General features: G+C 51.7%; 1 protein-coding gene across 1 annotated transcript in view; it reads right to left on the bottom strand.

Moving 5' to 3' along the window:
* Positions 1-14,053, bottom strand: part of LOC119097590 (uncharacterized) — a 51,156-nt gene extending 37,103 nt beyond the window's left edge. The window contains exons 1-2 of the mRNA XM_037220634.1: positions 13,976-14,053; positions 2,219-2,299 (exon numbers count right to left, since the gene is read on the bottom strand). Coding sequence (XP_037076529.1) covers positions 2,219-2,298 — 80 coding nt within the window. The 5' untranslated portion in view covers position 2,299; positions 13,976-14,053. The remainder of the gene's footprint in view (positions 1-2,218; positions 2,300-13,975) is intronic.
* Between the last annotated feature and the right edge of the window lie 222 nt (positions 14,054-14,275).

Raw genomic sequence — 14,275 nt, 5'->3', positions numbered from 1 at the left:
ATGCGCAGTAAGTCATGTTCCGTGTCAAGCGCGTGAACACAGGGGGCATGAGCGGAGAAATACTCGTGTTTGTATGGGACTGCCCACACCGACTCCCAGCCCCCCGGGACTCCGCCGTGTCAGCGGCGTGGCCTTTTAATACCCGGCCGTCGAGTGGGCACGCCGCGACAACTTAGTACGAGAGCGATCCAAAAGTGGCGACGAGTGCCTCTCGCCAGGGCGAGATCGGCGGCGCGGGCGGCGGCTCGACGCGTGTCCGCCGGGGGCCGGGGTCCGGCGCGGCCCTTCCGGTGACGGCGGCCGGTCACACGGCGTCACGACGCGTCACGGCCAGCCGTGACGTGAGAGCAGAGCGAGCTGCTCCAGTGATGCACAGGGCGCACGCCCGAGAGGTGGTAGGCTGCCCGCCGGTGAGGGAGTTAGTTGACATTGACTGGTCCGATGGCCACTGGAGAATGCGCCGTTCCCCTTCAATATTCAGGGCTAATAGGGCGATTCTGTCCGCTTAAGTTTTCGATAGCCGTGGATTTTGTCAGAGAAAACACCCGTTGAGTGGCCTCTTGGCCACCGCCAGCGCACGGGCTGGGACAATGGGCGTGTAACCAATCAGAGTTCCCTTGTCACTGGTGCGTCGTGGGCCGGTGCCGATACCGACAAGTGTGCCCGTGCTGGTGCGATGGTAGGCTGGACCATGCAGGTCCAGGTCACCGGCGGGGCGGAATGAAGGTCAGTGCAGACCGGGGCTTGGACAGGGTCAAGCCGACCCATAGACGAATACGCAGTGTTTCACACATTTAGCAGTTGAAAATTGAACAACAGGCTATCGCAAACAGCAGGCTGCTTGAAACTACCTAACCACGCGATGGCATAGACGCCAGGCGATGCAAGGGTATAAGTCGAACAATGTTAAATGACACTTTCCAAAAACCGACATCCACCTCTAGTACTTAATGTACGATAAATATAGCCTCCACACTGCTTGAGAACTTGTTTTCATCACGTTGCAATGCTGCATGATGAAGATTAATGACTTTTAATAATAACTCATTTTCACGAATTAGGGACACATTAACGACTTGTACTGACTTAGTGTGGGCGTGTGTTTACTGACTTAGTGACGATCTTCCATGACCTCTATCGGCCTTACGCAGCATACTTAGAACCAAGGCCACAATAAGATGATTGCGTACCAAGCAATACCAGCCGAGGGCCAAGCTTGCAAGCACAGCATGTTCCGAACTTCCGTGATATGAATTCCTTTAAAAATGTATAATTCGACCACACATTCTGTGCCTTTACACTATTTATATCGACACGCGCTCGGGTGGGAATCAATATGACCCCCCCCCCACGATTTTTGCGGAATGCTTTCCGAACGGCGCGGCTAAGCCGCGCCGTTCAGAATTGTTGCTTGTTGTCTTTTTTCAATTCAATTGTCTGCATAGCTGCAGACAACTGAACACTGTTCAGTTGTTCAATTGACAATTGAACACTGTACAATCTGCTGCGGCAACAGATTGGTAGCAAAAGTTTAGATGTACCTTGTAGGATAGCTGACGTACGGTGGATCAAAGTCAGGCCATGGATTCAGCGAAATCAATTTCGACTCTTAGGCAACGCCACAATGGAATAAACAAATTTCATTGACCTCGGGTCACGTATAAACATCTGACCACGGTCAAAAGCCAACTTGTTTCATTCCTCCAGGGTTTTCTGTACGAGATAGTTCATGGTGCTTATTTCGAAATGTGCTGATCTTAAATGAGCATGTGACAGCTTGCTTAGAGCAGGTATCTAGGTTCTAGGGGTACTTTGGGGACCAGCTTGGAGTTTGACCTTGTTTGATCTTATTCGACCTGAAGGCCATGACCTAAGAACCTCAAACTTTGACCAAAATGAGTTCATGTACAGCCCAACACACCCTGTGAATTTGGTATATCTAGCTTTGTTAGTTCCCGAGTTCTTTGGGGGTCAAAATGACCCCCGAGAGGAGGGTATTCAACCGGCCACTCTGACGCGTGTTACATAGCGTTGCCTACGCCACTCCCGACATGCCTGACCACACCACACAACTGGTCTCGCCGCGACTGTGCGGCGCCGCTGCACGTGCCACCAACCCCGCCCCGCCCGTCGGCGCGGCCGGGGGCCCTCCGCCGCCCATCCCTCCCCTCCTACTGTTCCCCGGCTGCGGGAAGAGGCGCGATCGCCACCCGCTCACCGGGTCGGGCCGGCGTCGCCGTCGCCTCGCGACGCGCCGCCCGTCGCCGCCTCCGCGTCTTCAGAGAAGTCGAACATCATCCTGTAACAGGGCGCCGACGCTCAGCTGCTGTGGTAGGCGTCGCGGCGGCCGCAGGTGGGCTGCCGCCGTGAAATGCAGCCGGCAGGTGGTGAGCTGGCTGTGCTGGGCTCAACGATTGAGTGGACTGCATAACGTTAACCTTACGTCAAGCAAAATGCTAGTGCCCTCTATTTGGCTGTTTTTGCATGACTTCATAATACTAACAGACTTCAAATACATAAAAGCAAATGTCATATACCCTACCATGGAAAATTTGGGAGCAGAAAGTTTATCATTCTCAGCAGCTGGAAGCTGAGCATTTTCAGCAGCTGAAAGTTTGGCATTTTCGGCAACTGAAAGTTTGGCGCCCTCTAGTCCGACAAGACCAACAGCAGCGCAGCACGTGTGACCCACATGGCGTGCCGGCCCGGCAAACCCCAGCAGGCATGGCCGGCCCATCGGGCCACCCCCAACGCGCGGCTCGAGCGACGGCCCGACATCTCCCTGCAGCGGGCGACGCGACAGCCACGCGCGGCACAATCAATCAACAGTCAAATTAAAACTTTAGCGCCGCTCTCTCGGCCAGCCTGCCGGCGGTTCATCAGCGTGATGACGTCATGCCGCTCATAACCGGCTCGGCGGCGGCGCGCGCGCGCGCGCGAGTCCGGCGCGGGAGCCGAGCTCCATTACGGTGAATGACGGCAGTTTGAGTTGAGTTCACCAGCCGAATCGCTGTTTGCATTTCGGCTTAGTTTGGTTGGCGCCAGGGTGGGGAAGCGGCCGTCACTTTCAAGCGGCGAATTATGGCGCACGCCGCTCCGGACGACAGTTTCATTTGGCGGCGGTGTTGGTTTTGCGAGCGGGCATCTGGACAAAAGGCTTGGAATGGGACACGAAGAGACTGTCGGCCACCGCTGCGGCGATGAAGAATGCATCCGGACATAAAACAATCCGAGACAGCGGGGTCTTCAGCAGTGCATCCGCTGCTCTGAGAATCCAAACAGCAAAGATGAAGCCGCAGCGATGACGTATTTGCCAGCAAGGTTGGATGTACACAATCACTTTGGCTATACGATTAGGTTTAGCGTTCCCTCAAAACTTCGCACGGACCCCCATCCTCCCGTCCCGTCGCGTCCGCCCAGAGCTACTTTTACAAAAAAGCGGGGCCATGGACAGGGAGTGTGCCACATTTGGGGCATGTTTCAAAAACATAATGTAGCGAAACCTCAGAAGCAGCTGTGTCTAATAACGGCGCTCGCGAGTGTCGGCGCAGCCCAAGCGAGGTATCGCATGCAGTTTAGTTTGTTGACGCAAACTAATTATTGCCAGTCCGAACTACACGGTCAGCATTTCAGTACAACATCACCCTCTTATTTCTGCGTAGTCTCGAGTTTCATTTCCGGTGTGAGCTACCTTGGGTAGGAAAAACATTTACGTGCGATGTTCATTGCGGACTCGGTGACTGTGCGGGGATTTCTGGTTGATGTCGTTCAAAATTGGCATAAAAAGGAAAAAGCTGCCTAAAGACGCAAGCAGGCCCCCTATATACCTCAAGGGTGGTGGTCAGAACGTACTCCGCCACTTACGGGTGTGAATGACCAATGTGGTGCCAAACACCACGGATGAGCAATGACAGTCTCGGTGCGATTCGTTGAATTCCATGATTACGCCCCCATCGTTTGCATAGTTTCCCTATAAAATGCTTCAAACTAGCATAACTTTCCTGCACAAACATGTTCGCCAACTAGGGCATCATCAACATTGCGTAACACACATGTTGAGAGAAGCAAAGCATCTGAGAGCATTCCTTCACTGTGGTGGGTGAGAGCTATGGAGTCCAGCCAATTGTTCCTAAGTGCATTTGCGAGGAATGTTATGCATATAAATAAGACAGGTCCAATAGCTTTATTCCTCGTAATATGGATGCAATGATATTTCGATTACATGCCTTTATCGCAACGGATATCAGTGGTAAATTCAAAATTGCCTGCAGACCCTACAGATTTTTCAGTTTTTTTTTTTTTTGACCAGCGAGCCACATTTTTAAAGGACGCCAATATTCAGGCGATAAAACAAGGAGCAATTGCGAGCCACTTCTATGATACAGTGCACATCCAACTTACAATTAAAATACGCGAACAACTGGTGTACATGCAAACGGATTTAAACAAACAGGCATCACACATCACGCACCATTCAAGCATGCAAGCGATATCCAGTAAACAGGCACTGCGTAGCACGCATCACTTATACATGCAAACAATTTCAACCAAACAGGCATCACGCATCACGCGTTAATTATCACTCCTATATGCAAACGGTTTTAAGCTATCACGCACCACACATCGAGGTACAAAACACGATCGCACAATCGGCCGTGATGCATGTCAAGTTTCGGTCGCGACTTTTTTACAAGAATGGATTCACATATTTTCCTGTCTGGATGGTCCTGTGCAGATGACTTTGAGCACTTAAGGGTGTTAAGGAGTCCGTACCTACCTGGATTTCTTTTTTGACAAAACATTCAGCCTGAGTGTGTTTTGTCAAAAATGGTCGCCGAAATGGCCACTCCGTTTTTGTTTTCAGCGTGTTGCATATGTTCAATACATTTCGAGTGAATAGGGCGCATGGACTCCCCGACATCTCATATGTTCCTCGCATGTTTTTCACACGGTTTACACCTCATTTCGTCAGCCACGTTTTTTGCGTGAAAACCCTTTGAAACCCACACTTGCATGACAAACTCCTACTGATTATTACTTGTTACTGCTGATATTCGTTTCGATAAAGGCATGTAGCCAAAATATAAATTATCTATCTATCCATTCTCCTGGTTATTCTACGAGGAATAAGGCCATAAGTACTGTCGTATTTATGAGTTCAGACGTATGTGTACCGTCAGGACGTCCACTTCAAATAGAAGATCTGAGCAGCTTAGAACATCGAGAAAAAACTGACATGATCAATAAAATCGGACTCCTCTGATCTAGCAATGAATTGGTAGTACAAAAAGGCAGCATACTCCAACTAGGATTACGTAGACCAAATTGGAGCCCTCGCACACGCCGGGTGTTTATTCATTGTTTGTGATCATTCCACTCAACATAGTTTAGAGGGCATATCTCAACTGGTGTACCAGTATCCAAAACACAAAATGTATACGTAAAACGCATCCATGTAAACCTAAGGTCATATTCGGGCGCTTGATTGAGTGGCGGTGAAAACTTCATGGAGATCGGGGGGGGGGGGGAGCTGTATTGCAACACCATAGCTGTATTGTTAGTTTTTTGTCTAGGGCTTTGGGTCCCCCGGTAGCTGCCCCCTCACTCACTGCCACCGATCTTGATTTTATGTGAAGTGACAACGCTCAATATCCAAAGGCGTCTGCCCTCAAGGCAGAGCTCACGCTCTCTGCTTTTCCCACTGTGACATCACATTGGGGAATTTTGTGGTCGCATCATCTTCATTCTCAGCTACCAAGCGCGTATCCATGATTCCTGACTTTATTCCGTACGCAATTCAAAGCCTTTTGCGTTGTTCACGCGGCTGACTGACGTTTTGGCTTCAGCAAACATTCGCACACAAGCTGAAAATGACCTCGCCCCAATTCACAATCTTATCGCACGTCAAGTGTCATACTCGCATTAATGAAACAACTAAGAAGGCAAGCCTAGCAATAAGCTCCCTTCGTTCAATTTCAAGGTACATCAGCAGACAATCCCCACTCCGGCGTCGTCCATCCTACCGTTTTTCCCTCCCCATGACGTGGGGCCCGACGAACACGTGGCCACGCACGACGTTGGCCAACTTAAGTACTTAAGTGGGGGCAGCATGACTTATGACGGGGACACCATTCCGCATACCGACCGTCCGACTTAGACCGGATCCGGGGTAGATGACTGTGTCAGGTAGCTATGAACTCCGCAAACTCAATTACCTACCGTCCGGCTCAGACCGGATCCGGGGTAGATGACTGTCAGGTAGCTATGAACTCCGCAAACTCAACTACCGACCGTCCGACTCAGACCGGATCCGGGGCAGATGACTGTGTCGGGTAGCCATGAACTCCGCAAACTCAACTACCGACCGTCCGACTCAGACCGGATCCGGGGTAGATGATTGTGCCAGGTAGCTACGAACTCCGCAAATTCAACCTGCACCACAAGCTGAGGTCGATACCAGCATTCCACGCAGCTTTATACAGTTTATACTCCCCAACACAAGCCAGCCAGAGGGAACGGACACCCCGGAATGGCACCTCACATACGTTACCACACGGTGGTACGACTCCCTTCCAGCTGGCCTTTGTTTCAGCTTCAACACGACTGTGGAACGACTTACCCGAACAACTGCGCACCCAGCCGGGCATAGCCAGTCAAAAAGGGAGTATCCTAGCAGCTGCAGCCTCCCACTCACCCGCCTTCTGTCATTAGGTACCAAGTTTGGAAACACTGCACACTGCACAGCGATAGGGTAATTTAGATTTGAATATGTACCTGTCCTAACCATGGCTTGCAGCCGTGGCCACACTCAGGAAAATGCAATGCACTTCATTCGTCTTTGTCTACAATGCTAGCATATCAGACGCATGCTCCTGCAGGATGTGCCCGCATTTTTGCGAATGAATTTCCCAGCACTCTCTTATTCAAAACATCACGCTGTTCTCATTCGCGGTGCTAATCTCAACGGTGACAGGGGCAGAGGGCTGAGCGTCTGCGGGCAACATTTTCTGATCCACTCTGGACGTTTTCATTAGTGGCACTGGCACCGCTGTGGCGGTGCTCTCGAGGGGCACACATGAACAAACTGGGCCGACCGGGATGAGGCGTCGCCGATGGGCGGCAGGCGAGGATGGAAATTGTGAGTTAAACAAATGTAGCATCTTCCAAGAGTGTGCTCAGACTTGCTGTCCTGGCGTCTCTGCATTGATTGGTTGAATGTGGTGTTATAAACCCGTTGTAAACCAACTAATACATTCCACGAAATTGACGAGATGAGGGAGAATCGTTGGAAATAAGATTCCATTGCTTGCAATCCAAAAAGCTCCATCGCTCCTCTTCAGCCGATTTGCCGCCTTATCAAATCAAATCCGCTGCCAAGCAAGTGGCGTGCATTTGACTTCCAACTCAAGCCATTTCGGCACATGCGACATCAAAGCCGCCAGCCGCCTGAGATACCCCGGCTATATTGAGCTGGCTCGATGAGAGCACAAAGCCGAAGCCTCATAATATATTCACAAATGCAATCGCGGGACGTCGACTTGAAGGTCTGCTCGGCCCGGCCGGCGGGCGGCGTCGGGGATGATGAATGGGGTTAAGCACACCCGCCGTGCAGATTACCGGGGAAACGGCCGCACGCAGGGGCATTCAAGCTCGCGCCCCTCACACCCAACGGCGCGACGACGACCGTCCCGCGCCAGACCCCAATCCGACTTGAGAGCCGCAATCGGAATAAAGTAAGTGCAGTTTCCCTAAACGTCGCGTGCTGAGGACGTGCGTCATCTCTGTGTAGTGACGCGCGCTGAAGCCGACGGCACGCGCTGGACACAGCGCCGGCGCACGACGATGCCGCGAAAAGCGCATTGTACGAAGGCCTTTAAAACAGAACAGCGTAACCGTCATGCATCAATGCGGCTTAATTTTCCCGTCTGACCCAATGCTTTCAGGTGAGATGCTTTCAAGGAAGGGAGTACGAATTAATTTCTCGCTAAGTAGAACAAACAGAAGACAAGCTCGGTTGCGTACATCTGGAACAATGCTGAACATTGTATATAAGCTTACGGTCCAAAACCCGAAAGCGTAAATGGGCAGATCCGAGTCAACTGGTGTATAAGAAAGTTCTGAAACAGACACCTAGCGAGGTTAGCGCGACTTTGGGTCCCCGATTGTGGGTGGATGCGGGTAGGGAGGTCGGCTTTGGACCGCACCACTTGCGGTGGAGGGTGGGCGGAAACACCGAACATCGAGGGAATGGCTACTGCAATGCTCGGCACAACTGCATCGCCGGGAGCAAAATTGTACGTCAACAAAGCTGTCATAACAATACGGAGAGTCTGTTGGGTACGTCACGGACTTACACATCTCAGACCACTGCCCGGGAGCTCAGCGTTCGCTCGCTGGCTCATGTCAGTTACACCATTTGGGACGGAAGCACATAGCACGTTGAAGGATCGTTTATTGAGGCTAGGCGTTACCGCTGTTGAGAGGCGCTGTACCATGAGCCCCCTAACACACCGTTGCCAGTTTGACTTTGGAACGTTTCTAACAGCAAGTCAAGAGATGACTTTTCACAGTCGTCCTGTTCATGTTATGCCGGAATGAGAGCTCCCTTTTGGGTTTTCCGGTCACAGGTTCAAACCGTGCAAGGCATGGGTTCAAACTTGGCGACTTGTCCTCGCCATCCTTCTGTCCCTCAAAACATAGTTATGATATATATATATATATATATATATATATATATATATATCATAACAATCAAATTATTGTTGCCTTAAGTGCTCGAAACAGCGTTAATGGTAACACAAAATATTTGATTCTACAAACTGTGCGGGCTCAAGTTGAAAATTTGAGTTCCGTTCAGGTCAGATGTGTTCGTTAGCGGCCTTGCTTCTAAACAGGCATTACTACCGGCGAGCCTTAGGACTGAGCGGGCCTTACTTGACAGGGAACAGGGCCGGCCGTCACACTGTCTGTCGGCTAGTGCCTTCAATGCTAGCAATCACTAATCGCAGCTTCGAGCAGTCTTTAGCAGAAGTCTGAGGTCCTAAACGTTAGTCCCAACGCTAGAAAAAGTGGCACCTGGTTTAGGTGTGCCAAGGATGTCCGCTTGCCGAACTGTGATCTAGAACCAAAAGAGCTAAAACAAGGCCATATTGGCACTGCCAATCATTTCATGCCTTTCTCGTGCCCTGGGGAACAATTTCTCGCTGACGAAAAACAAAACAAATGGACTTGCAACTGTCCAGAAACAACTTTATGACTCAGTGACCTGATGAGGCTTTGGATCTATTGCATACAGATCCAAGACCTCATATCCAAATACGCAGAAATAGTGCATCGTCAGCAATGCCAAATCTCATAGCGCTCCGGTGTTTCCGTGTGCTGTTTTCTCAGCAATGTCGCTTGGATAATTGTGGAACGACCTCCGGGCACGGTCATCGTTAGATAACTAATACTTAACCTACAGTCGCCAGATTTTTTACTTGATATGGTCCGGCTCAAGGTAGGGGTGTAGTTTCCCCAAATGAGTCGCAGGGGAGGGGGGGGGGGGGCTAGGCAGTGAAAAATGGCACAACCTATAAAAAAACAAAAACAAAAAAAAACACAACAAAAAAAGAAGCCAACACGCGCGTTTCTAACAGGATTCAGCCCACTTTTTTCTCAACGTTGGGGCTGGAGCCCAAGCTGGGCAAGCCGAAATGGGGTGGAGGGGGGGGGGGCTGAAGCCCCAAACTGAATAGGAGCCTACACCCCTTGCTCACGGGCTGTGTCGACACAGTGCTTAGTTTAATGAGTGGAAACTGGGTTTCCTGTGACTTTCCTAAACCTTTCGAAAATCCTGAATGTCATGGTCGGCTACCACAATTTCCTCCATGCATCGCCGTAGGGATCATGCCAGACATTCTAGCAAAAACCACAAAAAAAGTGAAGGCCTCCCGGCCCCCTCTGCTTCTAGGCCCATGATTTTACACAGTTATACTATGAATCATGACGCCGTGCATAGCACGCTTCACGCATTTGTTTATGCATGCGTCCGCGACCCTGTGCTGACAATGAAAACGCTAGGTGCAGCTGGGAGCCAGTGGTACAAGCAGACCTATCTTAAGAAGGTGATGGGGGAGGGGGCAGGTCATTTGGCATCGCCCGCGAAAGCCTTGCTCTTCTTAAAATGAGCGGAATCAAGTTAACTGGTCACTGTAAACCATGCTATAATGGTTTAAGTAGATACGCCACACGTTTCTGAATGGTTTTAGCACCTTCACTTTGCTCTATGTCCAATATGATGGCAATAAATGATGTTTTCCCTCACAGCTGCCTCCTCCCCCCCCCCCCCATTTGGTATGAGGCGGCGCGTAAATTTGCGGTGCGGCTGACGACTGATTATGCAAAAATAGTTCAGTCTGTCAACACTTCCACCTGAATGTATGACGACCCGCAACCACAAAATTACTGCCAACCTGATGACAGTTACATATGCGCCTAAGTCCAGCAAGTCCATGATGGCTTCCGGCGCTTTCCGTCATGTGTGAGGCCCCTAGCCGACGTACGGTGGCCGAACAGAACCAGAGGGACGGAACGGGGCCACACGGAGCCGGACGGAAGCGGACGGCACCGGAGCGAGCTGGAACACTATAAAGCAAGATGGAACTGGACGGAACTACTCCAAACCAGACTGGGCGCGACCAGACCAGACGGGAGCGAATGAATCCGGACGAGATAGGATCAGATGGGACCGGACAGTAATGGACAGGCCCAGACGGGATCGGACGGCACTGGACGTGACCGGACGGAACCGGACGGAAAAGAAATGGGCCAGCGGGACAGGACGGAACCAGAAGGGACTTATTAGAGCCGGACGGAATCGGTTGGCATTAAACGTGACCGAAATGAACCGGGTGGGACAAAACGGGAAACATGAAACCGGACCCGACGGGACGGAACCGGACAAAACCGGACGTAACCTCATGAGGTAAGACTGAACCAGACCAAACCAGACGAGACCGGGCGAAACCAGATCAGATAGGACCGGACTTAAGCAGATGAGACCTTTTGGGGTTAGGTGGGACGGGACGGGACCGGATGGAGGCGGGCAGGGCCAGACGGGACTGAGCGGAATTGGACGCCACCGGGCATTACAGGAAGCAAGCGAACGGAACATCACAGGACCAGACGGGACTGAGCGGAATTGGACGCCACCGGGCATTACAGGAAGCAAGCGAACGGAACATCACTGAAGCCAGATGGTACCGGAGCGGATCGGGAGGGACCTGGCCGAACTGGACGGGACAGGACCGGACAGGACCGGACGGAACAGAACCGGACAGGACAGGACCGGACGGGACCGAAGGGGACTGGACTGGATCGGACGGGAGCGGACAGGATCGGACGGGACCGGACATGAGCAGACAAGATCGGACAGAACCGGGTAAGATGGAATGGGACCAAACGGGATCGGACAGGACCGGACAGGATCCGACGGGACCGGACAGGATTGGACCTGACCAGACAGGGTCAGATGAAATCGGACGGCAACGGACGTGACCGAATACAAAACGCTACAAATGGGATCAGACGGTACAGGGTGAAACGGCAGAGACCAGATGGGGATCAGGTGGAACCGTGCACGACCTGGGACCGGGCTAGACTGGACGATGCCTGATGGGACCACACATATGGTGTGCTGGGACGGGATCGGACGGCAAGTCACGTGGCCGATGGCAACGGGACGGAACGGGACGGGACAGGACGGGGCAGGGCGGCACTAGCTGGGACTAGAATGGAACCTTCAGGACTAGACCGGGCCCGTCTGATTCCGTCAGGGCCCGTAGGGTGCTGTATGATCCCACCTGGTACCACTTGGCCTCGTTTGGTCTGGTTTAGTCCGGTCCCATTTGGTTTATTCAGTCTTGTCTAGCCTATTTGGTTCCATCCAGCCATGTCCAGCCCATTCTCGCCTCCTCCAGCCCACTCCAGTCGCGTCCAGTCCCATCCGGTGCCTCCCCATCGCGTCTGGTCCCATGCGCCACTGTCTAGTCCTGCGCCACCTCGTCCGATCCGGACCATCTCTGGCGATCCCGCGCCGTCCGGTTACGTCTGGTACCGTCCGGCTTCTATCCGTAAAGCCCAATGGTGTTTGATATCGTCTAATCCCACCTGGTTTGGCTCAATCACTTAATCACTTCCAAGCCCGTTTGGTTCCATCTGGTCCGTTCTCAGCCATAAGGTGCGGTTCAGCCCCACAACGTTCCTTCCGGTTTCATCCGGTCCCGTCCGATCGTGTCCGATCCCACTTGGCTCTGTTCAGCTCATGGGTGTAGGAACAGGGGGGGGGGGGGCAGGGGCCATGGTCCCAATTTTCAAGGTGGGTGGCCAGCAGGGTCCCCCCCCCCCCACACACACACACATTGTTCAAATGAGGGCTGTGTCTAGCTTAATTTTGAGCTGCATTTAACGTACATGACGATTTACATATTTCATCACCCACCTTCATCAAGACGTGTCATCTTTTTCGTTCGCTTATTGGCCATCGCTTAGTGTCACAGCAGCAAGGCCGACGTCGCGCGGCCCATGGAGACTGTAACGCGGGGCGTCGAGGCTGTTGCTGCTACAACTTGCGAGCGCGCACGTTCAAAACCATTTTACATAGTTTTTTATCGGTAATCATTTCTGATTTAATCTTGAATATTTTAAGATGACCATGGATTAGCCATGCTGGTAAAAATTTGGGACCCCCTCTCATCTTTAATCTACGTTCAGGGGGTCCTCATTATTTCCGAAGAACACAGAAAACATGGAACTGGAGTCTATGTGACAACTATTGGACCACATGCGGCCATCAGGGATGTTGCCTCGATGAGCGTTTGTGCTGATCCGGGCCAACTGCGCTGGTCAGAAGGCCTCCGTGTCAGGGAGGCCTTCTGAACAATGTGACATGATATATCTTTCTTATGGCATCCGGATAAACCAGGAGATCCTGCCCCCTGTCGCCAGAACGACAGCCGGAAGAGCCATCTCACCAGCCAATGTCCAGGCCGTATCTTGGCATCTACCCTGTGGGGTCAGATGCCTCCTTGACGACCCAAAATGCCTACCCGCTCGTGGAATTTCGCCTCCACAGAAAACACAATGTTAAAATGGACGAAGAATCCTGGGAAGCTTTATGGCCTTATTTGCCGAATGACAGAGGTGAGTCGAATGGGCAAGATTGCGCACCATTAAGAAACAGCTTTAAATGCATATATGGCATAACAGCCATAGCATTGGAATAAAGAATGATAACAAACTCCATCTCTACCCCCCCCCCCCCCCCCCCATCATCGGGTTCGCTTTCCAGAAAAAGTTTCTGAGGCACACCCTGAGCTTGCCCCCTCCCCCCCCCCCACACACACTTCTTGAAACGTTCCTACGCCTAGGTTCACCTCCATCTAGCTTCGTCCCACACCGCCAGGTCTCGCCCGGAAATACTAACAGGTTGGCAGTAATTTTGGGCTTTGTGACCTCACAAACGGCTGAAAATGTTTGTGGCCAATATCCTCGATTTTTCCACTGCCCGCAACACCATGGATCCACGCGTCGGTTGATGTGAACTGTGCGACGAATGCAAGGTAAAACGCTATGCGTCGTCATGCTATCGCACATACAGCTAAATGATGTCGGCAAAAGTATTCCAAAACGTCTTGTGCATCTGCTGCTTTCGACACCGCATGGGCTTCGCACCAGCTTCAGTCGAGTTTATTGGAAGTGCGAGGTCTACGCTGGCGACAACCCTCACCTTAGCGGTCAGTCAGGAACCGACTATAGCGAAAGAGTCCAAGAGGTGGCGGACCAACCCTTCTCCCGCTATAGGTTACGCCTGTCAGCTCGGGGCGCAGTGCAGACGTAAGCGAATGCAGACCAAAGCCATCCCCAAATTGATTCCCTGTCCAGTTGGCTGAAGCTTTCATCTCTCCCTTCAATTTTCTCCCCCGTGTCATCTCACCTCGTTACTAGGCACCAGCCGTCCGCTACCAGCGTGATTCTCAATTAATTCAGGTCTCTTTCTCGCCGCACCCCTGACCTCCCCGTTTCACACCGCCCCAGCTAAAACCGCAGCTGTCACTTCTCCCCGCCGGTGTTTTTGAAGCAGAAAATATGGTATAGCAGATTATTTCCATAAACTTAAATATAATGAGATGTACCCTCACGGCAACATATTCATGAATTCGAACGTTAATCAATTTATGACATAATTTTAATGGCGTATTACTAGTAGGCTGGAAGGAAAAAGCAGATACTGGCA

This window comes from Pollicipes pollicipes, unplaced genomic scaffold, assembly GCF_011947565.3.
Source record: "Pollicipes pollicipes isolate AB1234 unplaced genomic scaffold, Ppol_2.1 Scaffold_4295;HRSCAF=5057_pilon_pilon_pilon, whole genome shotgun sequence".
In the NCBI taxonomy this organism is placed as follows: Eukaryota; Metazoa; Arthropoda; class Thecostraca; order Pollicipedomorpha; family Pollicipedidae; genus Pollicipes; species Pollicipes pollicipes.
This window is presented reverse-complemented; position numbering and strand designations above follow the sequence as displayed.